We start from the raw sequence: 27,261 nt of genomic DNA, 5'->3' as shown, positions 1-27,261 counted from the left end.
AGTCACGAGGCCAATGCCGGGCAGTGTGTCAAACCCGTGGCTTCATGAAATATTTATATGATCCATGATGTGCCTGTGTTTAAATTGTAAAAAGAATTCAGTCTAATAAACAGAAGAGATGCTTTGTTGACCCATTTATTTTAAACAGAGAACTTTAAAAAACACAATTTCTGGCTTAAAAGATTTACAAAAAAAAATCATCATGGTTTTTTAAGTTGCAGGGGCAGTTTCTTGGAACAAAACTTTGCCCAGTATTTACTGGTATTCAGGACAGTGAGGGGACAGTGGAGCTGAGAAAAAAATCAGTGAGAGTAAAAACAGGCGGTGGCTTCAATATTTAAAGGAAATTTTGAAAACTGGGTGGAGCTCCCCTTTTGCACACTCGCCCAGCAGAAGGCGCTAAAGCCCCCTTCCGCTCAGAGCTGAGTAAACAATCTGAAGCAGTTACTTACCTACTTCTGTCCGAGAGCCCCCAACTCACCTGGCTCCTTCTGTACCCGAACCTCCACCGGGACCTGTACCGCCTCCTGTTCAGCTATGACCGCGCTCCCACAGGACGGCGACAAGGAGAAGGTCCGTCTCTCTCTCTTCACCGTCTTCACTCTTTCTGGTTGTTTATTACTGTTTATTGGGCTTTATTTATGTTTGTTCGTGTTTTTTGGTGTTTATTGTTGTTTGTAAGTGTCTTAGGAAGTTTCAGTGAGTTACAGAGAGCGTCAGAACTTATCTGGCTTTGTACGCGAAGCTGTCATCGTTAAATTAAAGTGTAAACAACTGAAAACCCACACGACACCGGGTCGGAACCTCCAGAAACACAGCTCCAAAACACCACAGAGGACACTCAGAGCTTCAGTTTCTGACAGGGCTGGGTTTTCGGCTTTTTTTTTTGTGGAATTATCAATTCCACCTTAAATGATGCAGCAGCGGCGTTTGTCCCACGGGATCTCTGAGCGCCCTCCCGCTATTTAAGGTGGAACGGAGAATTCCGATACTTCAGTCTGGCTTTTCTTCCTGATTGGCGCATTTAGTGAACCCGAGTTCTCAGGGACTTTTTTTAAGGTCGTTATTTTATTTCAGGGCCTTACACAGCTGCTGATTTACAGGATTAGGCTTTGGTTAGATGTGTTTTTTATGAGTGTGTTTTGACCTGTGTGCTGTTGGACCTGAGACAGGGGTCAGGAGCTGAATCTGTGTTTACTGTGACTCCAGCACCACAGGGTCAGGGTCAGGATTCAGAGCTGGAAATAAAACTGTTTGGACTTTAACAGGCCGTGATTAATGTGTAGTATTGTACACACCAGTGTGTGTGTGTGTGTGTGTGTGTTTAGTTACTGCATCATTTGAACACAGCAGTTGTTCTTCACACTGTGTGAACTTTTCATGACGAACGACCAATAGAAACGCTCCAAAATTACTCTGAATAAAACCTCTTTACACTGACTTTCATTGAAAGTTAAGAAGGTTTTTCCTCCTCCTGTAAACGTACTGTTTTTGGGAGATACATGTTTTTAACTGGACAGCAACAGTATGTTTATAGTTAATAAAGTGTCTGAGTCAATCCGACCACGGTGCTTCCGGTCTGCGCTCAGATCTCTGATGACTCCAGGTAGAGGTTCAGGATGAAAATAAAATCCAGAGACTGAGCTCAGAGAGGAGTGTGGAGTCCAGCACGAGGAGCTGTGCAGACTCAGCTAAACCCAGACCACAGACGAGCAGAGACGTGTCCTCAGAGCCTTACCCACAGGAAACAGGAAACTCTCGGACGAGGCCGATCCTCTGACTCTCATTAAACACAGCAGAGGACGAACTCCCCCCCCCCCCCCCACCCCACCCCACACTCTCCATGACACAGCAAACAAAGTCAGAAAACCACAGATAAAATGAGCCGTTCTGCTCCGCTTCTGACGTCAAGTGCAGAGGCTTTAGAATGGCCCCGCCCCCTCATCTGAGGCTGTCCAATCACAGCGCTGGACCCGTGTTTATGTGAGAGCGCAAAGACGAGGTTAAACTCAGCAAAACAGACACAACGAGCGCGGAGAAATAAGAGCACTGAGTAAAAACGGAGAAGAAAGAGAACAGAGTGAAAAGGGCTAAAAACCAGAGCTTCTGCTCCTCGCTCCTCACTGCTGTGCGCTCGGGGTCGGGGTGAACAGCGAGCGGCTCATTATCATTTAAAGGAACAGGTGCTGAAAGCGGGCGTTCTGAACAGGGGCTGTTTACACAGGGGGAGAACACTGCTGTGGGGTTTGGACCAAAGCAGGACACAGACGTTTCATTAAGAGGATTGGTTTATGGAAAAGACCAGGATCTGCAGAGTTTGGTGTCAGGAGGGGGTCCTGAGACGGTCCCCCACAGACACAGAGGACACTGAGGACAAATACACCGTGCAGCACCTGTGAAGGACACGAGGGACATGAGACTGCAACTGAGCTCATGATTCTGAATCATCTGTTATAATTTAATTTCCTCATCCACACAGTGTCACTGAAAATGAGGAACTCTGATCCAACGTAGAACACACACACACACACACGCGCGCACACACACACACACACACACACAGGGTTTTAATCAGACAGTGATGAAACATATGTTAACTGATGTATTTTATTAGTTAAATGGGGCATTTCCTTATCAATCTCCCTTGTTCGGTGTATGTTCACATTAAATGTGGATCTGGAGTCCACCAACCCACACACTGTGAAACAAGACCCTGGTCAGTTTACTGTGCGCTGCATGAGTTTGAAACACGGGTTAAAACGTTCTGATTCTGCTCCGCTTCTGACGTCAAGTGCAGAGACTTTAGATTGGCCCCGCCCCCTCATCTGAGTCTGTCCAATCACAGCGCTGGACCCGTGTTTATGAGAGAGCACAAAGACGTGGTTAAACTCAGCAAAACACACAACGAGCGCGGAGAAATAAGAGCACTGAGTAAAAACGGAGAAGACAGAGAACAGAGTGAAAACGGCTAAAAACCAGAGCTTCTGCTCCTCGCTCCTCACTGCTGTGCGCTCGGGGTCGGGGTGAACAGCGAGCGGCTCATTATCATTTAAAGGAACAGGTGCTGAAAGCGGGCGTTCTGAACAGGGGCTGTTTACACAGGGGGAGAACACTGCTGTGGGGCTCGTGGGGTTTGGACCCAGAACTGTGTTCCACTGCAGAGGAGGGAATGTTTCCTCTAAATGTGAAAGTGTGGAGACAGTGCTCTTTTGGGAAGCAGCAGCTCTGTTGTTGTCGTTGTTGTAGCCGCTGGTGTTCCTGTTGACGCTGTAAGTCAGTGTTGTAGAGTGCTGTAGGAAGCTGAGTCGTGTGTGTGTGTGTGTGTGTGTGTGTGTGTGTGTGTGTGTGTGTGTGTGTGTGTGTGTGTGTGTGTGTGTGTGTGTGTGTGTGTGTGTGTGTGTGTGTGTGTGTGTGTGTGTGTGTGTGTGTGTGTGTGTGTGTGTGTGTGTGTGTCTGGCTCCTCTTGGTGGGTGCTGGTCTTGCCGTTGTGTTTAAGACGTATCTGAACCTCTGTTCTTTGTTCTGCAGCTGCGCTCTGTGTCGGTGGACCTCAGCGCTGACTCCCCACTCCTCATCGACATCCCTGATGCCCTCTGTGAGCGCGACAAAGTCAAGTTTACAGTCCACACCAAGGTATTCACATAAAATTATATAATAAAATACAGTGACAGTGTTTACTCTCCTCAGGCTGAGCTCAGGGCTGAGTCCCGGCTCCTGACTCTGTGTTACCTGCCTCTCTCTCTGTTCTAGACCACGCTAAACACCTTCCAGAAGCCAGAGTTTTCAGTGCCACGGCAACACGAGGACTTCATCTGGCTGCATGACACCCTCGTGGAGACGGAGGAGTACGCCGGCCTTATCGTGAGTTCCTCCATTCATGTCCAAAATAATCCAAACTGTACCGCTCCTGCTGAACCAGGCCTGTGTCTCCAGCTCCTTTCCCAGAGCCCTGTGGTTCCTCCCAGCGCAGTCGCTCCTGCCGTGTTTAACTCTGAAGCTGTGGTGACAGCCCTGAGTTTATTTTATTATTGTCATCATTCTCTCTTTTATAAAGAAATGAGGGGGAAAAAAAAGAATGACTCTCTTCTACACCCTGAAAACAGAATGTGGCGTCACAGTGACGCAGCAGGTAGTGTCTCTGTCACAGCTCCAGGGTCCTGCAGGTTGTGGGTTCAAGTCCCGCTCCGGGTGACTGTCTGTGAGGAGTGTGGTGTGTTCTCTCTGTGTCTGCGTGGGTTTCCTCCGGGTGACTGTCTGTGAGGAGTGTGGTGTGTTCTCTCTGTGTCTGCGTGGGTTTCCTCCGGGTGACTGTCTGTGAGGAGTGTGGTGTGTTCTCTCTGTGACCTGGGCTGTGGTCAGATGAACAGTCCTCCTTACAGTCTGTATTCCTCTCCTCCTCACTAACCTCTTGCTGTCGCTCCACAGATCCCCCCTGCTCCGCCGAAGCCGGACTTTGAGAGCCCCAGGGAAAAAATGCACAAGCTGGGAGAGGGAGAAGCCACCATGACCAAGGAGGAATACGCGAAAATGAAGCAGGAGCTGGAGGCGTGAGTGACCCGGCCGTCGTCTGTCTGCAGTCTGCCTTTTAGAGACGCAGTGTCTGTCCCAGCCGTGTTTAGTGGGGACGTAGGGGACTGGTACAGATCTGTTCTGAGAGACCTGGTGTTGAACAGAGTTGGGCTGTGTTCTGTGAAAGTGAACACAGAAGAGTTAAAAACAGAGTATTCATTAAAGAGCATAAAGAACATTAAATTGTTAACACGACGTCTCCAAAGAGAAAGAGACAAACTTAGACGTAATGGGTTAATATTTCCGTAATCCACATTTAAAAAGCAATATAAAACTGATATAATGCCACACATGAAAGTGTCTCTAATTTGGTTTTGAAGCCAGATTCAGTGCAACTCTGTTGTTCACGCAGAACCCCACACTGTGTCACACCTGGCGTAACACATCAGACTCGGGCCACTTCTCCCCTTTGAGGATCTGAGAGTGTTATTTATGTGTTTCCTCATTTATTAACCTGACTTGGCCTTCAGTGCTTTTCCATTAAAATCCTTAATTACAGATGAGTGCAACGATATTTTACAGTAGTGTGTGTGTGTCCTCAGAGAGTACCTGGCTGTGTTTAAGAAGACTGTCCAGGTTCATGAGATCTTCCTCCAGCGACTCTCGTCCCACCCGGTCTTCAGCAAGGACAGGAACTTCCAGATATTCCTGGAGTACGACCAGGACGTAAGTCCCTTTCTCTTTCTGTTTTTCCTGAGAGAGACAGAGGGGGGTGGAGAGAAGTGTGACTTCCTGCAGTGTTGGCAGAAGGGACGGGGGACAGGGGGGTTGACAGGAAGATGAACTCGGGCCGCGTCCTGTTCCTTCTCACTGTGGACTGTAGTTTTCTGAAGAAGAAAAAGCAGAAGAAGAAGAAGAAAGACCTTTATCGATCCCTTGGAGAAATTGACCCATCCGTGGCAGTGAACACACACACACACACACACACACACAAGTGAGCAGTTCTTCACACTAGGGGCAGTGAACAGAAGAGTCCAAGCGGAGCAGGGGGCTGCGACCACCTCGACGCACTTCAGCCAGGGATTTATTTTCTCTCGACGGTCCCAGAAACTGAACCACGACCCTCTGGCCTCAAGCTCCCGTCTCTGACCCCAAGGTCACGGCTGCCCCCAGAGCTTCTGCCCCGTGTGAGGCTCAAATTCACGACCTTCAGTTTATGAGACTTACTCACTGCCTGCTGCTCGAGGCCTGTTCATTAGTCCAGTCGGTTAGTGCGGACGCTGTGTACGTCCCTCTGTCCCCCGTGTCTCTGTCTCCTGTCTGCAGTGGTGCTCTGGTGGTGACAGGGTGAGTAAAAAGCCAGGGCCTGAACCACTTCTCTTGGTTAATTCAGTAGTCAGTCCTCAGGAGTCAGATTCAGGGATTCAGCTGTGGCCCGAGACCTCGCCGGACCCTCGGGTGAACACCACACTTCCTTTAACCCCACAGCGATAGTCTAGGGCCGTGTGTGTGTGTGTGTGTGGTATTCTTCTGATGATGAGTTACTGTGAGTGTGTGTCTCGGGTCTGAGCGGTTCTCTTGTCTGTGTCCGGTTCCAGCTCACCGTCCGCAGGAAGAACGCTAAAGAGATGTTCGGAGGCTTCTTCAAGAACATGGTGAAGTCCGCTGATGAGGTCCTCATCTCTGGGATTAAGGTTTGTGTGTCACTGTGTGTGTGTCACGGTGTGTGTGTGTGTGTGTGTGAGAGTATCTCAGGTGTACTTTAATGCTGTGGAGAGTGTGTGTGTGTGTGTGTGAGTATCTCAGGTGTACTGTAATGCTGTGGAGAGTGTGTGTGTGAGTATCTCAGGTGTACTGTAATGCTGTGGACTGTGTGCTGCAGGACGTGGATGAGTTCTTTGAGCAGGAGAAGACGTTCCTCTTGGATTATTTTGGGAAGATTAAGGACTCCACGGCCAAAGCTGAGAAAATGACGCGGGCTCATAAAAGTAAGACCCTCAGACGCAGTGTTTCTGCTGAAAACTGTGTTTCTGCTTCAGAACTGAATAAAGTTACAAACCTCTGCAGAGGCTTTAATTTGAAACAGTGGGCTCAGGGAGAGGAGGAGGACTCAGGGGAGAGGAAGACACGGGGAGAGGAGGAGGACAGAGGGAGAGGAGGAGGACAAAGGGAGAGGACGACTTGGGGTAGAGGAGGAGGACTCAGGCGGAGAGGAGGAGGACTCAGGGGGAGAGGAGGAGGACAAAGGAAGAGGACTACTTGGGGGAGAGGACTCGGGGGGGGGGGGGGGGACTCGGGGAGAGGAGGAGGAGGACAGAGGGAGAGGACGACTTGGGGTAGAGGAGGAGGACACTGGGAGAGGACGACTTAGGGGGAGAGGAGGAGGAGGACACTGGGAGAGGAGGTGGAGAGGAGAGAGGGGCAGAACAATGTAGCTGTTGTGTTTTACATTTGAAAAGAACATTTTTGAAGTAAAGTGAAGCGCAGTCGTCACAAAACAGTTCCACACCTCCACCCTCAGAGGCTCCGAGCTCTGCTCATTTCCTTAGTGTCACACTGCAGCTGGACAGATATTGTTTGTTCTTCATGATTCCACTTTGAGGAACTTGACGTTCAGCACGTGTTGCTCAGACTTTATCACCACGAGGCTCCATCTGCCTTTCAGAACGTTTTAAAAACGGGATGTGAATGAAATGAGGGTGAAACTGAAAGTAGGTTACACTTCTGCAGCACGCACTCTCACAACCAGACCCCGCCCACAGCCCAGAGGCAGAACTGCTCAGGGCCCGGTTCTGCTCAGGGTCCAGTGTAAATCCTGTGGGGTCTGAGTGGGAGGAGTGTGGAACCGTTAGACGTCCTCAGCTCTGAGCGGACAGTGCCCTGATCTTCTCTCTGTACAACACTCTGCACACCACAGAGACTCTCAGCTCCCTCCCTTCCTCTGATTCAGTCTCTCTTCATCCTTCATCCTTTATCCTCCCTGTTCGGCTGTTTCAGGGTTTGGGCCCCGGTTTGAGTCAGAGCTAGAGCCTGAGTTTGGGCTTGGGTTTAGTCCCCTGTTTGAGCCAGACTTTGGGTGGATGCTGTTGTTGGGGGAAAGTGTTGCTCACTGTTCTCCTTTCTTTCTGCAGATGTTGCTGATGATTATATTCATATTTCTTCGACTTTGAACAGCATCGCTGCTGAAGACAATACGGCGCTGAAGACGTGAGTCCTGCCTCCGAACATTTCCACATTTCACTGAACAACAAAATATAATCCGAGTTAGAATCTGAGTTTAAACCTGATCCATCACTGGACTCTCAGCTTTGATTTTTGCGAGTGTTACATAAACGTATAATGATAAATGGTGTGTTTCCCGCTCTACTCTGTAGGGTTACGTCACTGGTCTACAGTCACAAAGCAGCTAAACATGCCCCAGATCAGATTCTGTTTGTTCAGCTGGTCACACTGTGTTTATAATGTGGCCGATATCCAATATCAGTGTGAACACGTCACGCTTCCAAACGCCCCATCGAGCTCAAAACTAAACTATAGAATGTAATGAGCGGGGGACATGGCATTGATCTTATTTGAATTACTATAGAATGTTTAACCTCTGTTAAACACCCAGGACTTTTCCAGAGAACACTGAGCCTGGATTCAGATCTGACACAGTTCTGATTCCTGATATTGTTTATAAAATAAAGCGCTTTTTATCGGCCCTTCCTCACTGCTGTTGCCCACTGTTCCCTCCCGGCAGTGTGGGGTTATAGGGGGGAGTGTGGAGTGGCGAGGAGGAGTGTGGGGTTATAGGAGGAGTGTGTGGAGTTGGGCTGGTGTTAAATACAAAACTGATTGGACTGAGTGGCAGATCTGATGCATATCGGATTTGAAACAGAGACATACCCAAGTCACACTCGAATAAAGGGTTCGTACTGTAACCCGCTGTGTGAGTGTAGCCCGTGTGCTGTGATGTGCGGTTCTGTAGAGAGAACCCTGACCGTTCTAGCCTATCCGAGGGCATTCCCGAGGCTGGAGTTTTAACACTGTCAGTTAACACTGATTCATTAAACTCCTCAGAAACCCATGCTCTAGTCTTTATTTACCAGCGCTCCCTCTGACTCTGACCAGAAGAGGGCGCTACAGGACACTGTTATTGCCTGTGGGCTGGTGATAACTCTCTGTGCTGTGTGTGTTCCTTTAAACACATGGCATTATTTAACTCCAGTGAGAGAGACACTCAGGAGAGAAGCGAGGGGGGGGGTGGGGGGTGGAAGAGTAAACCGATCAAACCTGTTGGTGGAGTGTGTTCTGTTCTCCTCTCAGGCTCCTGGAGAAGTTTTCTGAGCTGCTGGAGAAACTGAGGGTAAGATCTGAATTCTCCTGACTTTCATCCAGAGTAATGTACTAGCAGGACTTCTACTGAAGTGTGTGTGTGTGTGTGTGTGCAGAAGGTGGAAGGCAGAGTGGCCTCTGATCAGGAGCTGAAGCTGACTGAGTTACTGAGATACTACATGAGGGACATTCAGGCTGCGAAGGTGAGAACTTTAATTCCATAAAAAAGTAATAAATAAATCATTTTAATACGTAATTTAATACATAAATAATCAGTGGTGATTTCTGTGTTGAAGTGGAGGTGTGTTCTGGTGCTGCAGGGTCTCGGGGTCCAGGTGGGGGTCCTCTCCTCGGGTCACTGTCAGTGAGGAGGGTCCACCTCAGGATAAAGATGAAGGAGTTAAAGAACGAATCGTTTGTTAAAGTCGTGTTGAAACTGAGATCAGACGGCGTCTGATTCCTGAACGTCGCAAATCTGAGGGAATTGGGGCGACTCGACAGTCGGAGGGGGGCGTGGTAATGTGGGCGGGACATGACTTGATTGGATGGTGAATAACTGGCGGTGGGGGTGTGAATATAAGCTGTGATATGATTGGTTGGTATACGTTGTCCCCGCCCACAGGCTCTCGCTGAGATCATCAGATGAAGAGAAGGCAGAGGAGCGCTGTACCATCTCCTTTACTCAGAATGAACCAGAATCAGAACCAAAACCAGAACCATGCTCCGTTCTCATTCAGCAGGACTTTCTAATGAATAATTAATTAATTACTCTCAGTAATAACAGAGCAGTGTGCAGTGGGACCGCTGTCAGTCAGTGCTTTCTTTAAAAGTAGTTTTGTCTGAAGTCGTGTTAAATCACGAGGGCTTTAACCGCGATTAAAAATGACCAGGGCTTCCACATGGCGAGCTTCACGCTTGTGTTGTGGCTTCCAGTAAACTGTGTGTGTGTTTTCACCTCAGGATCTGCTGTACCGACGGGCCCGGGCCCTCGCTGACTATGAGAACTCTAACAAGGCCCTGGACAGAGCCCGACTGAAGAGTAAAGACGTGGCCCAGGCCGAGGAGAACCAGCAGCAGTGTCTGCGGAAGTTCGACAGACTCTCAGAGTCTGGGAAGAAAGGTGTGTGTTGGGTTTAAAGGGAGGGGGCGCTGTGGGAGCTCACTGACCCCTGATGTCACACTCTGAAAACAGGTGGGGGATAAATGCAGCCCAGTCTCCCCCCGCAGTGTGAGGTTAGAGCTGAGTTTGGGTTTAAAAAGAGAGAGGAATGAAGCCGAAAACAGACAACACTCAGAAGAGCCTTCACTCGACTCTGTGCTCACAGCTATGAGGCTTTATCTCTAAATGTGTGTGATTTGAGCCTCAGTTTCGCTGGACAATCATCTGCTGTGGTGTGTGTTAACAGACACTTGTGGTTTAGCGCCAGCTGTGCTTCTAAACAGTGTAGAAACGTCTTATTTCACTTATTTACAACAGTTCTGTTCCTCTAGCAGCAGGCGCTGAAACCTGCTTTCTCTCAGAAACAGGTTTTCATCGTCAGCGCGTTTCTGTGTGCACTGTGGGGCCGTGCTGAGCTGAACTGCACAGCGCCGAAAACCCTTCACTCAAACCACACTCACAGATATGAGGCTCAACAGTGCACCCCCCATTATACCGTGTTAATATTCTGAGGTGTAATGACAGTGTGAAACTGGACACCACCCACCCCCACTCCTCACTGTGCTCCTGTGTCTTACAGGACGGAGTCGTCTAAAGGACGGAGCACAGAAACTCAGGCTGTGAATTCAGATTCATTTTCTCGTCTGTTGTTTTGCTTTCGTTACAGAACTGACGAGTTTTAAGGGCCGGCGTGTGGTGGCCTTCCGTAAGAACCTGATTGAGATGACCGAGCTGGAGATAAAGCACTCCAAGGTGAGGCCACAGCAGCAGCATTTCCTCAGACTTTGCTGGAGGTGGTGATGAGAAGGATAAAGACTCCAGATAGCAGTAGATCCAGATGTGTGTGTGTGTGTGTGTGTCACTGTCACTGCCCCAATGACGTAGTGTAAACAGCTGGACTCCAGTTCAGAAAAACAGATGTAACTTGTTGATCCTGACGCTCCGTGTGAATAATTCCCTGAACCCCTCTGTTCTTTCTCTCCTCACAGAGCAGTGTATCCCTTCTTCAGGGCTGCATCGAGCTGCTCAAGGCCAACTGACCACAACTGACCCCATCTCTGACCATGTTCACCAGCCTGTTAAAGGGAATCAGGATAAACTTCTTCAAAACCCATTAATGATGAATGACCACTGTTACGCCTCCTCGTTTACACAAGTGCCTCCCTTCATCTCTCCCTCTCTCTGTCTCTCTCTCTCTCCCTCTGTTAGCTCCCCCCTCCTCAACTCATTCTCTTTTACCCCCTCTCTCTCTCTGTGTGTGTCTCAGAGCTTTCATAAGAAGCAGCACAGTGCCATGTCCAGGAGAAGGGGCAAGTGTTCTGCTCTGCCCTTTCGGCAGACTGTCTGTGTGTTTGTGTGTGTGTGTGTATTTTGTTGCTATGTTAGAGGTAAAGCTGATGTTATTCTGACATTGTTCCTGACGCTGAGAAATAATTCTGACATTCGGTAAAACGTTGATCCAGAACTGAACTGTGATCCAGCAGCAGGGGGTTGTTTATTCAGCACTGACCCTCAGGTGTGTCTCAACCTCCACGACGTAACGCAGCACAACCCCCCCTCGCAATGTGATACAACACCACAACCCCCCACGTGGTGTAACACCACAACCCCCACAGGGTGTAACACCAGAACCCCGCAACCCCCACAGGGTGTAACATCACAACCCCCACAGGGTGTAACACTACAACCCCACCACCCCCTGCATGGTGTAACACCACAACCCCACAACCCCCCGCATGGTGTAACACCACAACCCCACAACCCCCCGCACGGTGTAACACCACAACCCCCACACGGTGTAACACCACAACCCCCACACGGTGTAACACCACAACCCCACAACCCCCCCGCACGGTGTAACACCACAACCCCCCACACGGTGTAACACCACAATCCCACAACCCCCTGCATGGTGGAACTCCACAACCCCCCGCACGGTGTAACCCCACAACCCCACAACCCCCCGCACGGTGTAACACCACAACCCCCACACGGTGTAACACTACAACCCCACCACCCCCTGCATGGTGTAACTCCACAACCCCACAACCCCCCGCACGGTGTAACCCCACAACCCCCCCGCACGGTGTAACCCCACAACCCCCCCGCACGGTGTAACACCACAACCCCCCACACGGTGTAACACCACAATCCCACAACCCCCTGCATGGTGTAACTCCACAACCCCACAACCCCCCGCACGGTGTAACCCCACAACCCCCCGCACGGTGTAACCCCACAACCCCCCCGCACGGTGTAACACCACAACCCCCCACACGGTGTAACACCACAACCCCACAACCCCCCGCACGGTGTAACTCCACAAAAGCACACCTCCAGATCCCAGAGGCTGGAGCTCCTTGACTGTAGCTGGTTGGGAACTGGGTTATTGTGCGTTGGTCAGGGTTTGCTTGAGTTTTGCTGACGCTCTCAGCGTGCGAATTATCACTTAATGTTTACATTCCTTAATCCTCTAGCGCCCCCTTCAGAGCCGTCCCTGTGCTTACACCCCTGCTGTTCCTGACTGAAACACGTTCTGCTTTTCTTACACTAAACATTTTCTCAGTTTCTAATGTTACTCTGATATTCAGGACTTTCCCTGAGGACCAAATCAGCTCTTCCTCTCAGCACAGACCTCTCTGAGACCTGGTTTAGTAAAAGCACTATCAGAACAGACCCCTGGGCCCCTGGGCGTCTGAATGTGAGGGTATTTTTAAATCATGTTTTTGTAATGGATTGAAGTGATGTTTTCCTACAGAGTTTTGTAGAAAGTCTTGCAGTGACATTAAATATGACTTTTTCAAATTTAAATCTTGTGTTGAGTTCTGAGTCTATCCCTGGTGATCCCTCGAGCACATCACTCTCTCTGACCCTCCCCCACCTCTCGGCGTTAGAGTGGGGGTCTGTGAGCTTATGTGACAGATCTGGGCAGTGTGTGTTCTCCTCTGGAGCATTGAGCTGCTCAGGTTTGCATTAACGGTTCATAAAGAAGGTCATTCTCACGTGTTTCAGAAGAAGCACAGTCTGCCTCTCTCTCTCCCCTCAAAAAACCTCCAGAGGCAGGGGGTGCTGTGTGAGATCAGGGGGAGAAACACTGACGGGGGGCAACAGCAGGTAAAAACTTAACGTGTTCTTAAACTGATCTAAAAGCTAAAATTAATGTAGAACTGTTTGATGAAATGGACAAATTAGTCTCGTGATTCAGTTCTAAAGGCACAGAAAGAACCCAGCGCAGTGTCTGTGTGTTCTCTTACGTTCTCGTGTTTTTGTTCATCTTCCGCTGCCGAAGTTACGTTCCACTTCAGAACACACCCGTGAACGGTTAAAGAACCCAGATAAAGTTCTCGGTCCATGACTCTCCCAACGACAAGGACCTGAAAACCCCAGCATTCACTGCAGCACCGCCACTCTGCTCCTGTGAGGAGGCTTCTGAACGTTCTTCTGGAGAACACACGTTGGTTCTGTGTGTTCTTGGTGTTGAGGAGCAGCTCTGTTTACTGGAGATTTGAAGACGGTGATGGAGGTGCGTAAGTAAACCCTCACATCGCGTTGTGAACCTTGGTGAAACTGATCTGCTGTAATTCCCTCTAAAGAAGTTTCTAAACCTGTTTAAGGAGCCGTGAGTGACCTGTAAACGCCCTGAAACACTGCAGCTCTCCCTCGCTCTGCACTCACAGGAAACAGGAAGTAGGACTGAATTCTGGACTCGGCCGAGTCTCTGGTTCATGAGACAAACACTGAGTTAAACTCTGAGCTTTCCTCTACATTAACGTGAGGATCTGAATGTGTCTGTGCCACGTGCCTCATATTTATCAGATTCCACACTTTTTGGAGCAGAAATGAAAAAAGTGTTATTGTTTTTGTTTCATATTTACACACTCAATTTCTGCGTTTGGATTTGACGTGTGTGTGTGTGTGTGTACGGGCGTAGATGCTCAAACACAGCTGCACATTTCAGTTAATCTGTGAGTATTGTTTTACAGGCTTTACACCTTTTTGACCCTATTTTGAAGCCGTTGTTATGGAGATTCTGCTGGTTTTTAGTTAAATTCAGATCATTGACGGATTGTCTTTTTCGGTGCAGATCAAGGTTCATTTCTTCAGTACTTTGTAGAGACTGATGGAGGGTTGTTAACGTTAAAGCTGTCACTGTCTGAAAGGTGAAGTTAGTGCGGTCCACACACACACACACACACACACACCGTCTGCTCCAGAGGAACACAACACACAGATGTTTGTTAGTTTTTATTAGAGAACAGAAATAAATCCATCCCTCTATAAAAACTCCACAAATGCATCAGGAAACTCTCGGCCCGGACCCGGGACCATCTCAGAACCAGAACAGAGAAGTACACACTACAGAAATCAGGATTTAGAAAAGCACACAGAACAAAAGGATTAGTGCCTTTTTCTCAGAAAATACATCTGTTCCACTTTAGAAAAAAAAACACAACACTTAAAGCTTTATAAAGGGTTTAAAATCTCTACATTAGTTGTTATTAATGCATTAAAAGTCATTATTAATCAGTTATAACACACACTTAAATGTTAAGTGACCTGGTGTTTGCCAAATAGTGACCCCTCATCCATCTGCAGTTAACCCTTGGATCTTGCCGAATACTGACCTCACTCTCCTCCATCAGTCGCCATTAACCCCGTCAGCTCCAGTGCAGATTTATTGGAGTTTAACCCTTTAGTGAATTAACCACCAGCAGAGAGTCAGTTTTAGACTTTAATGATAATGTGGTGTGTGCATTAACACGTGAAACGACTCCAATCACACTCTCAGCTCTGAGTTTATCTTGATATTTTCAGTGAGTTCTGACCCTTTTAGAATAACACTTGATTATTAATGACTTTGTTTACCTCCTAATTAATAAACATAAGCATTTATAAACCTTTATAAGTGTAGTCTTAGTTTAAAGTAGAAAAAAAAAACATGTGAGGGTAATTCCTGCACCAGTAGAGAAGGTCCAGTTGGAGGTGGAGTGGGGTTTGTGTTTTCGTGTCCTCTCCGGGTTTACAGAGGATTCCCCTCTAAAGACACCACTCCTGCTCCTCCAAGATTCTTCACAAGGTCTGAAGTGTCTTCGAGAAAACTCCACTGCAACTGAAAACCCAGACCTGCAGAATTCCAGAGCACTTCAGAGATACACAAAAAAATATGATGTAGCCAATAAAACAAAGACACTAACCTTGGAACCTTTTTAAAAGACTGTCCTTTGAGCTCAGATAAGCCATTTTAGTCTTTGTGGGGGTGCTGTCTGGGACCCTGTGTAAACAAATCAATACTCAACCCCATTTCCAGTGTTAAAGTGGAAGTGTATGTGAGAGTATAGTGAGGGTGTGTGTGTGTGTGTGTGAGAGAGGGAGACTTGTTTTCACAACAGTACTGTAAAAGAGAATTACACTCAGCAACAGGGAGCGGGTGCTCTTAACTTCAGAAGAACACTGCAGCTAGGGGCCGTCTTGAAAGTAGGAATCTGATCGCTTCGGCTCTGCACTAGCTTCCACTCGTTTATAAATCATCTGCTGCCACAGCTCCGCCTCGCAGCCAGTGATTCCGGGTCAGCTTCGGACCCACCGCCACCCTGAATTTTATAAGGGTTACAGACAATGGCTGAATGGCCTCACCCTGAATTAGATGTGCCCTGATTAATCGCGGTAGTCGCCTGAAATCAGTGAACGAATTAGTTGTTGACATATTTATTAGTCATTTGTTTGGTTATATAATCATGCAGGTTTCTCACAGGGACTTCAGGGCAATGAGAGTCTAAAAAGAGTCTGAGACCTTTCGCCACCTAAACGTGACCAAGAAGCACCTGCAGCTGGAAGAGAAATATGATTGACACACAGAAGGACCCATCACAAGCTGTTATTTTGGCCTGATCAGAAAGCAGCTGTCAGGATCCTGACAGTGAGGCCAGGTTAATGTAGTGAAAGTATCAGACTCTCCATCAACTTGTGGGAGGGGCCTCTGTGGCTGAGACTCAGAATAATAGCAATGAAAATAATGGATTATTAGTCACTACAACACACGTGTGCACTGGGGGCTGTGAACACACACACGTGTGCACTGGGGGCTGTGAACACACACACACACACACACGTGTGCACTGGGGGCTGTGAACACACACACGTGCACTCACTAGTGCATTAGGAGCTGTGAGCACACACACACACACGTGCACTAGGGGCTGTGAACACACACACACGTGCACTAGGGGCTGTGAACACACACACACGTGCACTAGGGGATGTGAACACACACGCACGTGCACTAGGGGCTGTGAACACACACGCGTGTGCACTGGGGGCTGTGAACACACGCGTGTGCACTGGGGGCTGTGAACACACACACGCACGTGCACTAGAGGCTGTGAACACACACACGCACGTGCACTAGAGGCTGTGAACACACACACGCACGTGCACTAGGGGCTGTGAACACACACACGCACGTGCACTAGGGGCTGTGAACACACGCACGTGCACTAGGGGCTGTGAACACACGCACGTGCACTGGGGGCTGTGAACACACGCACGTGCACTGGGGGCTGTGAACACACGCACGTGCACTGGGGGCTGTGAACACACGCGTGTGCACTGGGGGCTGTGAACACACACGCGTGTGCACTGGGGGCTGTGAACACACACACGCGTGCACTGGGGGCTGTGAACACACACACGCGTGCACTGGGGGCTGTGAACACACACGCGTGCACTGGGGGCTGTGAACACACACGCGTGCACTGGGGGCTGTGAACACACACGTGTGCACTGGGGGCTGTGAACACACACGTGTGCACTGGGGGCTGTGAACACACACGTGTGCACTGGGGGCTGTGAACACACACGTGTGCACTGGGGGCTGTGAACACACACGTGTGCACTGGGGGCTGTGAACACACACGTGTGCACTGGGGGCTGTGAACACATACGTGTGCACTGGGGGCTGTGAACACACACACACACACACGCGTGTGCACTGGGGGCTGTGAACACACAGGCGTGTGCACTGGGGGCTGTGAACACACAGGCGTGTGCACTGGGGGCTGTGAACACACACGCGTGTGCACTGGGGGCTGTGAACACACAGGCGTGTGCACTGGGGGCTGTGAACACACAGGCGTGTGCACTGGGGGCTGTGAACACACACGCGTGTGCACTGGGGGCTGTGAACACACACGCGTGTGCACTGGGGGCTGTGAACACACACGCGTGTGCACTGGGGGCTGTGAACACACACGTGTGCACTGGGGGCTGTGAACACACAGGCGTGTGCACTGGGGGCTGTGAACACACAGGCGTGTGCACTGGGGGCTGTGAACACACAGGCGTGTGCACTGGGGGCTGTGAACACACAGGCGTGTGCACTGGGGGCTGTGAACACACAGGCGTGTGCACTGGGGGCTGTGAACACACAGGCGTGTGCACTGGGGGCTGTGAACACACAGGCGTGTGCACTGGGGGCTGTGAACACACACGTGTGCACTGGGGGCTGTGAACACACACGTGTGCACTGGGGGCTGTGAACACACACACACACGTGTGCACTGGGTCTGTGAACACACACACACACACACGTGTGCACTGGGGCTGTGAACACACACACACACACGTGTGCACTGGGGCTGTGAACACACACACACACACGTGCACTAGGGGCTGTGAACACACACACACACACGTGCACTAGGGGCTGTGAACACACACGTGCACTAGGGGCTGTGAACACACACACACACACACACACGTGCACTAGGGGCTGTGAACACACACACACACGTGCGCTAGGGGCTGTGAACACACACACGTGTGCACTGGGGGCTGTGAACACACACACACACACACACACACTTGTGCACTGGGGGCTGTGAACGCACACGCGTGTGCACTGGGGGCTGTGAACACACACGCGTGTGCACTGGGGGCTGTGAACACACACGCGTGTGCACTAGGGGCTGTGAACACACACGCGTGTGCACTGGGGGCTGTGAACACACACACACACACGTGTGCACTGGGGCTGTGAACACACACACACACACACACACGTGTGCACTGGGGGCTGTGAACACACACGTGTGCACTGGGGGCTGTGAACACACACGTGTGCACTGGGGGCTGTGAACACACACGTGTGCACTGGGGGCTGTGAACACACACACACACACGTGCACTAGGGGCTGTGAACACACACACACGTGCACTAGGGGCTGTGAACACACACACACACGTGCACTAGGGGCTGTGAACACACACACACACGTGCACTAGGGGCTGTGAACACACACACGTGTGCACTGGGTGCTGTGAACACACACACACACACACTTGTGCACTGGGGGTTGTGAACACACACACACACGTGTGCACTGGGGGCTGTGAACACACACACGTGTGCACTAGGGACTGTGAACACACACACGTGTGCACTAGGGACTGTGAACACACACACGTGTGCACTAGGGACTGTGAACACACACACGTGTGCACTAGGGACTGTGAACACACACACGTGCACTAGGGACTGTGAACACACACACGTGCACTAGGGACTGTGAACACACACACGTGCACTAGGGACTGTGAACACACAGACACACTAGATACTGTAAACACATACCCAGAGCGGGGGAGCAGACATCCCCAGTTCCCGAGGAGCAGTTGTGGGTTCTGTGCTTTGGTCAAAAGGCCCCTTACCTGAGCCCTAACCCTAAATCTACTGATGGTTCCCACAGCCAGAACGCTGTGAGAACGGGAAAATAAACTAAGTGTGTGTTTCTCCTGGAAAATGGACTGTTAAAGTTTACCAAGTGATGAGGACCAGGGCCTTCCTCACATGCCCAGAGAAGGTGTAGGAGCAGTCGTACACAGCGTAGCGGCAGTCATTTTCCGGAAACATGCCGACCACCTTCTTGAAAACGTCCTCCCCACTGACCAGGTCTTTGATCTTCAGTGATTCCTGGTGGTCCATGACTATGGTCCTCTGGTCTTCACTCAGCTTCATCATCAGCAGCTTATACCTGTCCCCACTGCCCTGAGAGCGAAGGAGGACGAGGAGGAACAGGACAAAGACATGAGGATGTTTCTGTGGAGAGAGGAATATCAAAACTGTTCTGTGCATTATTTTCACTCTGATCTGAGAGAGAGAGAAGGTTTGTGTTGATACTGGTATTTGACTAACTGGACTTTAGATTCAAATCTTTAATATCAACATGAGGTATTTCACTAAACTGGTGCCATTTTCATCACCCAGGTGTCACTCAGGTGCAGGTGTTGTGGTTATGGTTAATTGGTAGTTGTGTGGAATGTGATTGGTTAGAGACCGAGTAGAGATTTTCAAAAACCTTTTTGAAAGTGGACTGAAATTAAACTGAAAATAAGTATAAATTTTAATCTGAATGTTGTGGGTTGGAGTTTGTTACTGAAGTTTCTGTGCTGAGAGAACGACTTAAACCAGGACAATTCTAATGGACTGTGTGAGCCATGGGTGTAGTTCAGTGATTTTAAAGTTTACTTTCTTTTATTCAACATTTATTCAAACACACAGACCCCCACGTCAGGAAATTATTACAAATAGAGATACTCCTTGCTTTATCTTTCCATTATTTAAACACAGTCCTTTAGGAACACAGAGGATAGACAGTTAAACACACACACTTACTCACTTATTCATTCCTTCACTCACAGAGAGAGAGCGAGAGCTGTGCTCTAACATTTTAAAAACATGTAAATAACCAAAACACAATGAATCCATTCCAGAGGTTTAAGAAGATTCCACTCACCATGTTTGACTCCTCTTTTCTTCTGATGGAGGAAAGCGAGAGATTAAGCTATGGCTGGAGAAGAGAGAGAGACGAATATCTGCTGAAGACCAGTGTCTCTGTCCTCTCTGGAGACCTCAGCTGAGCTAAACTCCTCAAGTCATAGGTGCAAATCATTAGATCTGACACTAAGAGCCAATTACAGACAGAGGAGGGAAACCCCTCCCACACCTGGAGAAACCCACCTCAGTGTGGGACAGGTTTCTCCTGTTTCTCCCTCTCTCAGGAGGGTGTGATTGTGCTGTCCTGAGAGAGAGAGAGAGAGAGAGAGAGAGAGAGAGAGAGAGAGAGCGAGCGAGTGAGAGAGAGAGCGCCCAGCATTTTTCAACAAGATAATGCCAGGCCACATTCTGCAGCAATCACAACATCATGGCTACATAGGAGAAGGATCCAGGTACTGAAATGGCCTGACCATTCTCTCAGTTTAAACTTTTGATCTGTGGTTTGTGTTCTAATCTGAATAAAATATTAGATGTTGGCACCTCCACATCATTGCATTAAGTTTTTATTCACAATTTGTTTAGTGTCCCAACTTTTTTGGAATCCGGTTTGTACATACAATAACATGTGAAGCTAACCTGCAAGTATTAGTTTCTGTGATAACCAGCTAATATCCTGTTTTTCAGCCAGTAGTAAGCAGGTGGAGTCAGGAGGTCAGTGGGTAATTGCTGCACCGTTTCCCTCAGCCCAACTGACCAGTCAGCTCCACTGTTTCTGCTGGGGCTACGGTCTGTGTAGTCGACCCTCAGTAATTCTGTTTCTGCCAGGGCTATGGTCTGCACAGTTGATCCTCAGTAATGCCATTTCTGCCATGGCTATGGTCTGCAGTCGACTCTCAGTGATGCCGTTTCTGCCGGGGCTACGGTCTGCACAGTCGACCCTCAGTAATACTGTCTCTGCCAGGGCTATGGTCTGCTCAGTCGACCTTCAGTAATGCTGTTTCTGCTGGGGCTATGGTCTGCACAGGCAATCCTCAGTATTGCTGTTTAAGCTGGGGTTATGGTCTGCACAGTCGACCCTCATTAATGCTGTTTCTGCCGGAGCTATGGTCTGCACAGTCGACCCTCATTAATGCTGTTTCTGCCGGAGCTATGGTCTGCACAGTCGACCCTCAGTAATGCTGTTCCTGCCGGAGCTATGGTCTGCACAGTCAACTCTCTGTAATGCTGTCTCTGCCAGGGCTATGGTCTGCATAGTCCACTCTCAGTAATGCTGTTTCTGCTGGGGCTAATCTGCGCAGTCGACCCTCAGTAATGCCATTTCTACTGTAGCTACGGTCTGCACAGTCAACCCTCAGTAATGCTGTTTCTTCTGTAGGTATGGTCGGCACAGTCAACCCTCAGTAATGCCGTTTCTGCTGGGGCTACTGTCTGCACAGTTGACCCTCATTAATGCCATTTCTGATGGGACTTCGGTCTACACAGTCGACCTTCAGTAATACTGTCTCTGCCAGGGCTATGGTCTGCACAGTCGACCCTCAGTAATACTGTCTCTGTCGGGGCTACGGTCTGCACAGTTCTGTGTTGGACAGTCGGCGGTCGCATGGCCTCGGGGCAGTCACCTGGTCACCCCTGATTACAAAAGATAATATCTGATCCTGGTCTCTGCCAGGGCTACTGTCTGCACAGTTGACCCTCATTAATGCAGTTTCTGCTGGGGCTACTGTCTGCATACTCGACTCTCAGGAATGCTGTTTCTGCCAGGGCTATGGTCTGCAGAGTCGACCCTCGGTAAAACTGTCTCTGCCGGAGCTATTGTCTCCACAGTCGACCCTCTGTAATGATGTTTCTGCCAGGGCTATGGTCTGCACAGGCATCCCTCAGTAATGCCGTTTCTGCCAGGGCTATGGTCTGCACAGTCGACCCTCAGTAATGCTGTTTCTGCTGGGGCTATGGTTGGAGGCTGTTGAGCACTGATGGGTTTCACAGAGAATTCTGCTGTTGATGCAGTTATGTACTTAATGATGATGATGATTAAGGCAGCACAGAAGATTGTTGGCTGCACACTCCCCTCCCTGATGGACATCTACATACTGTACTAGGTCTATCTCATCAATGTGCAACACACTTTCTTTTGATTTATATTTACATGACATGTATATTTGTATATTTTTTCTTAGCTTTATATCTGTAGAACTTTTTATGGGGGAAGCTTTTATTTTTATATATTTACATTGCACTAAAATAGGAGTAGCTCCTCAATCTCATTCTGTATAACGACAAAGATCAACTTATTTAGTTAGTTACTTACTGCTATGTCATTTTTGGTCCTCCACAGGGGGAATCCTGCCATTAAGCAGTTTTAATCTTTCATATGTTGCAAGATGTGGAGGGATATTCTTTTGGTGAGAAAACCATTTTACAATTTCTAATTTTTCTAAAGTTCACACATCTTGAGAAATATGTCTATGGAAGGTGATTAGCTTCAGTCATCACAGACTGTCTGCCCTGGAGTAATAAAACACACAGTTATTGTATGTCCTTTACTTGAGAACACAACCATAAACAATTTATTCATCTATGGAATGACAATGTCCAAAAACATGTTTGAAAATAAACAACATTTTCAACCTTACAAATGTGTTAGAGAACTCTCAGACCAGACTCAGACAGGAAGGGTGTGGAATGATAAGGGAAGGATGTGTGGACAGTGAGCACTGAGATAAAGAACAGTAAAGGACAGTAAACTGGATGCAGAAAACCACAAAGACACAGACAATGGGAAAAATCATGGATGTCTGGGGAGGGTCCGGTTGGAGGTGGAGTGGGTTTGTGTTTCGGTTGTTCTCCAGGTTTACAGTGGTTTCCCCTCTAAAGACTTCACCAGTGATGGTCCGCCCAGTTTCTCCACAAGAGCACACTTCTCCTTGTCCGCGGGGTCGTTCACCTGCCACTCAAATTTCAGACCTGCACAGTTTCATATCAGAGTCAGAGTAAATTTTACTGTCCTTCAGGTTATACAACAGGAGTGCACAGCTTTTCAGAGAATTTCATGACATTCAGAGAAAAACAAACCCAAAAATCATGAAAAAAAAAAGTGACACTAACCTGGGAGCTTGGTCCGTAGAGCGCCCTTTGAACTCGCGTAAACCATTTTAGTCTTTATTGGGGCATCCTCAGGGGCCCTACACCAACAAACACAGGAAAATAACCGAAATAATGAGCCAAATGTGAGGAAGAAACACAGAAATCACACTCAGATGAACTGAGCTGTTCAATTTCCCCATTTAAAATATTAACTATTAAGAGTAGTCTCCTACTCTGACCATCACCATGAGGCAATCATCACAGTGCCACAGTGAACTTCAGCAAAGATGCATCTAACACCCACCCAACTTCAAAACCAACCTAGCCTCTTCTACAACAGACTCACTGAAGAAAAAACTAGCCCAGGAATCAGACCCTGAAAATAATCCTCTCAGAGTGTTAGGGTCACCCACAATCTAACCCATGCCATCACTCAATCCTTAGCCATCAGTCTTAACCTACAACTTACCCAACCATCAACCTAACGCTAACCCTAGCCCTAATCCACCCTCAACCCTCATGGTCAGAACACTTTTTATATTCTCTAAAACAGAACATTTCTCCTGCAAACTTTACAGTGAATGTTTACCACATGATGAAGACTAGGTCCTCCTTCACACTCTCCTTGGTGGCATAGGAGCAGTCGTACAGGGCATAGCGGCAGTCTTTTGCAGGGAGCATGCTGACCACCTTCTTGAAGACATCGTCCTCATCGCACACGTCTTTGACTTTCAGCGAGGCCTGGTGGTCCACGATGATGTTCTTCTGGTCTTCACTTAGTCTCATGATCACCAGCTTCAACCTCTCCTTCTCCTCACTGCCCTGGAGGCGCACTCTGATTTTTTCAAAGTGAGTGATCACCTCGTCACTGATAGCTACACCTGAGGCCTGGAGGAAGAGGAGGAGGAGGTGGAGGGAGAAGATGAAGAGGCAGGGATTTATTTTCTCTCTCTTTTGATAATGAAAATGACACAGTGTAAATCTCAATTCATTTTCTAGCTTTTTCTTTGTTTTGTGAAAAAAGGGGAGAAGCATTCAACCTCAAAAGCACCACCCTACAGCTGATAATGGCAGTAGTTTCAGCGCCACTGAAAAAAGGCTTCATTACTATTCTGCAGAAAAACCACTGGACCTTTCATCAAGACAATGGCCCTAATCATACATCCAAGGTCGTCAACAAATGTTTGACAGAGAACAGTATCTGCGTTCTGGAGTGAGCCAGAGTGCAGGACAGAATCCCATAGAGAATCTGTGAAGGAACTAAAGACTTTTAAGTACAGTACAGGTACAAATCCTCAGCATTACCGACTCAGCGTTATAGGCACAAGGTGTAATTGTTAAAGGTACAGCAGTGGTCCCACAGTGTGGCATATTCCTGTTCAATCAATCAAATTCAATCAATCAATCAGATGACATTACTTATTGGTTTTCTTTCTCCAGTCTGTCTCATGCATTGAGCGGTCCTGTTCCTGCTGTTCTCCTGGTGTTGTACTGCTCCAGCCCCGCCCCTGTGTATCCTCTACAAGATTGTGTTGTCTCTCCTACAAGAACTCTGTCTAATCCCAAATGGACTTGGCACATGCTTTTGCCCTCCCACAGAATCACTGAGCATCTCCTGCTCTTCACATCCCTCACACTCATTAACTTTACATCACTGTAACTCTATTTCTATCAGTTTGTTATTACTGCTGTGTGGTTATGTCTTGTGCTTCCCTGGTGTCGACCAGAGGAGGGACAGAGGAATTTTCCTCACTGCTCAGACAACAGTTAGAGTGCACAAGAGTCCACCAGAGAAGACCACAGTCCACCAGAGGTCCCCCGAGGAGACCACAGTTCACCACATTTCACCAGAGGAGATCACAGTTCACTTTTGAGAAGGAAGTTTTTTCTTCCTGACTAACAAGGGGAAGGTGTGTGTGTGTGTGTGTGTGGTGATGGCATGTTTAGGCCGCAACACTGTTGTGTTTTATAAACCTACCCTATGTTTTAAACAGCTTTTCTATTTCCCTGAAGATGGTATTAGTTGAAAATCTTGTTTACTCTGGGAGCTACTGTTTATATTTGAGAATCCACACGGATTAGCTGTTCCACACCCCATTCCCCCCAATTAAAAGCCTGCAGCAATGATTCAATAATTTACTAACTCACTGACACATTAACTCACTGACTCATTTACTAATTCACTAATTTACTGACCCACTAACTGACACTATTTCACTCACCGATTCAATTATATACTGACTCACTACCTCAATGACTCACTCCCTCAAAGCTTCACTGATTCTGTGTTCCAGTCGTCTCCCTGCCTCCAGAACTCATATTAAACACAGTAAAGACGAGTCTGCATTCAACACCAAACCTTTGGCCGTTGAGCTGTGTGGAAAAGTCTGGCAAATATCACCTTGTGTTGGACACCCTGAACGCCCCGTGCTAGATGCCCCGTGCTGAAGGAACATTGTTAGAGTCACCAGTCTTTAATTAACACTATTAACATTATTCATTATTCTCCTGCGCTGGACTGACTGCTGCTCTCATCAAAGGGGTGTGTGTAATGTGTGTTGGTGTATGTGTGTGTGTGTGTGTCGTGTGTATGTGTGTGGGAGGGGTGGTGTGTGTGTTTGTGTGTAGTGCATGGTGTATGTATGTGTGTGGTGTGTGTGTGTGTGTGACAGATCTTTACCCCTTGTTGAAGGGTCTGTTGTCTGTTGCTGTGAAAACAATGACACTTTCCTTTCCAATAACCCTGGTCCTGAACCTTATTCTGATTCAGACCTGACTCAGACTCAGTTTCTGTGGAGAGTAAACCACTGCGGTGACTCAGACTCAGTACAGAAACACGCTTGGTTCTTTAAAGATCAGAGGCTGTTTAAGGACGAGTGGTTGTTGTTGTGTTTACTGAAATGTCTCAGTTTTTTCTCATGGCTCTGTGCAGTGGAGCCTGTCGCTGGTGCTCTGAGACGTGGCGCAGTAAAGGGTTAATGGACAGACAGTTCCTGGTTGGCGTGAGCTGAAGGGGTCTGAGCTGCTGAAGTAAACTTTATTGGATCATAATAAGCCACTCAAAACGTCCTCGACAGATCCATAAAGATCCGACCGGTCAGAACCCAGCGATTTCCAGGACATTCGCTCTTCAACAGAAAAGAAGACAAAGCCCAGAGGAGTGTTCTCTAAAGGAGACTGGACCGAGGTCAGAGTTAACGAGGCCTGCGTGGACTTGGAGAGTTTTAAAGCTCAAAGAAACTAAGTGGATGTGTGTGAAACACCTTTAAGTTTCCACATTCCTTTCCAGTGAAAACAAGTCGACACCTGTCGACACACCTTCCCTCGCTCACGGAAACCTCACGCTCAGACTTTAGCTTTCTGTCCTTTAAACACGGGCCTCAGGACACAATGGACATTATTAATTCAGTCCAGTAAAGTCAAACACACACACACACACACACACTGCTGTTTATCGACAGTTTAAAAACACCTGAATAACCACAGCACAAGGACTTTACTCTAAGACTCCAGATGTTTATGAAGACTCCACTCACCATGTTTCACTCCTCTTTTCTTTTCTTCTGATGAAGGGAAGGGGAGAGAGCTGCTGCTGCGGCTGGAGAAGAGAAGAGAAGAGAGAGAAAAAGAGAGAGAGAGAAGAGCTGAAGGAACTGCTGAGGACTTGAACACACCTCCTCTCTCCGCTCTGAGAGTCTCAGCCCTCTCCGGAGTTTGGCCTGAGGTGAAATCTCTCTCTCTGTGGCTGCAGACGATGGTTTTAACTCCTAAAGCTCAGTGACTAACGTCGACGCCTGTTTAATAAACACACAGCTCGTGATGAGACGATAAAACCTGCACGTAATTAAACCCAGCTCGTTACAGGTGAGAGTTATTTAGGAATCTAGGAGCCAATCAGAGGCGTAGGAAGATAACACCTCCCATATAAGGAGAAACCACACGGGCTGGGCTTTTTAGGAGACTCCCGTCCTTATTTGGGAAGAAGACACACACCTCAAGGTTGGAGAGGGACGCGGTCTCAGGGCCGACACTCTCTCATCATGAGCACAACAACAACACAGCAGTAATCAGACAGAGGTCTGGAAGTCTCCGCAGGGTCCGGCTGGGTTCTAATCAGGGGTCGTGAGGCTCTGTTTGGACGGGTTCAGGGTTCTGTGTTCCCTGAACTTTATGGGCCACTTCTCACCTGCAGAGAGAAGCAAGTTCTCCGCTGAGCTGCGTCTGCGTCGGCGTCCGTCCAGGCCCAGGGTGTGGAACGTGCGGAGAGAGCGAGCTGGGACAGGTTTTCTCAGCTGGAGGAATGTGTTCTTGTACATTCCTGCTGCAGAGTCTGGGGTGAAGGGACGGGGTGGGGTTAGTGTTAACCCTTTCACACACAATGTGTGGAGTAGGGGAACTGCATCCTCTGGAGAGATAGAGC

The 27,261-nt window shown here is 48.5% G+C and overlaps 3 protein-coding genes across 6 annotated transcripts; 1 reads left to right on the top strand and 2 right to left on the bottom strand.

Annotated features, from left to right (window-relative positions):
- Window positions 1-439: 439 nt before the first annotated feature.
- snx5 (sorting nexin 5) lies at window positions 440-11,672 on the top strand. The gene is made up of 13 exons (XM_066679057.1): window positions 440-573; window positions 3,529-3,633; window positions 3,751-3,861; window positions 4,426-4,547; window positions 5,112-5,235; window positions 6,108-6,203; window positions 6,392-6,497; window positions 7,641-7,716; window positions 8,818-8,857; window positions 8,943-9,029; window positions 9,787-9,946; window positions 10,653-10,738; window positions 10,975-11,672. The coding sequence occupies exons 1-13, from the start codon at window positions 538-540 to the stop codon at window positions 11,023-11,025; spliced, it is 1,200 nt and encodes a 399-aa protein (XP_066535154.1). The 5' UTR covers window positions 440-537; the 3' UTR covers window positions 11,026-11,672.
- A 2,510-nt stretch (window positions 11,673-14,182) lies between these two features.
- On the bottom strand, window positions 14,183-19,907 carry LOC136706116 (cofilin-2-like). Of its 4 annotated transcripts, none has more exons than XM_066680047.1 (4): window positions 19,777-19,907; window positions 18,802-19,028; window positions 15,181-15,257; window positions 14,183-15,095 (listed from the first exon to the last, which is right to left on the bottom strand). In XM_066680047.1, exons 1-4 carry the CDS (start codon window positions 19,777-19,779, stop codon window positions 14,905-14,907), a joined length of 498 nt encoding a protein of 165 aa, XP_066536144.1. In that variant the 5' UTR covers window positions 19,780-19,907; the 3' UTR covers window positions 14,183-14,904. The 4 variants fall into 4 exon arrangements, with proteins under 4 accessions (XP_066536144.1, XP_066536145.1, XP_066536146.1 ...); XM_066680049.1 differs by having other exon boundaries at window positions 14,187-15,109; window positions 18,802-19,079; XM_066680046.1 differs by having other exon boundaries at window positions 14,187-15,095; window positions 18,802-19,079.
- Window positions 19,908-22,295: 2,388 nt separating this feature from the next.
- Window positions 22,296-26,657, bottom strand: cfl1l (cofilin 1 (non-muscle), like). The gene is made up of 4 exons (XM_066679990.1): window positions 26,378-26,657; window positions 23,431-23,729; window positions 22,863-22,939; window positions 22,296-22,721 (listed from the first exon to the last, which is right to left on the bottom strand). Exons 1-4 carry the CDS (start codon window positions 26,378-26,380, stop codon window positions 22,609-22,611), a joined length of 492 nt encoding a protein of 163 aa, XP_066536087.1. The 5' UTR covers window positions 26,381-26,657; the 3' UTR covers window positions 22,296-22,608.
- Between the last annotated feature and the right edge of the window lie 604 nt (window positions 26,658-27,261).

This window comes from Hoplias malabaricus, chromosome 8, assembly GCF_029633855.1.
Source record: "Hoplias malabaricus isolate fHopMal1 chromosome 8, fHopMal1.hap1, whole genome shotgun sequence".
Lineage (NCBI taxonomy): Eukaryota > Metazoa > Chordata > Actinopteri > Characiformes > Erythrinidae > Hoplias > Hoplias malabaricus.
The sequence above is the reverse complement of the archived record's forward strand: the minus strand, read 5'-3'. Positions and strand labels throughout refer to the sequence as shown.

Coding starts and splice junctions, on each gene's coding strand:
- snx5 (XM_066679057.1), top strand. CDS start 538: ATGACCGCGCTCCCACAGGACGGCGACAAGGAGAAG. Junction 6,204..6,391: donor TCCTCATCTCTGGGATTAAG/GTTTGTGTGTCA, acceptor TGTGTGCTGCAG/GACGTGGATGAGTTCTTTGA. Junction 9,030..9,786: donor GGGACATTCAGGCTGCGAAG/GTGAGAACTTTA, acceptor TTTTCACCTCAG/GATCTGCTGTACCGACGGGC.
- LOC136706116 (XM_066680046.1), bottom strand. Junction 15,258..18,801: donor GCCCTGGTCCTCATCACTTG/GTAAACTTTAAC, acceptor TTGTTTACACAG/GGTCCCAGACAGCACCCCCA. Junction 15,096..15,180: donor TCTTTTAAAAAGGTTCCAAG/GTTAGTGTCTTT, acceptor CTGGGTTTTCAG/TTGCAGTGGAGTTTTCTCGA.
- cfl1l (XM_066679990.1), bottom strand. Junction 22,940..23,430: donor GACCTAGTCTTCATCATGTG/GTAAACATTCAC, acceptor TTGTTGGTGTAG/GGCCCCTGAGGATGCCCCAA. Junction 22,722..22,862: donor TCTACGGACCAAGCTCCCAG/GTTAGTGTCACT, acceptor GAAACTGTGCAG/GTCTGAAATTTGAGTGGCAG.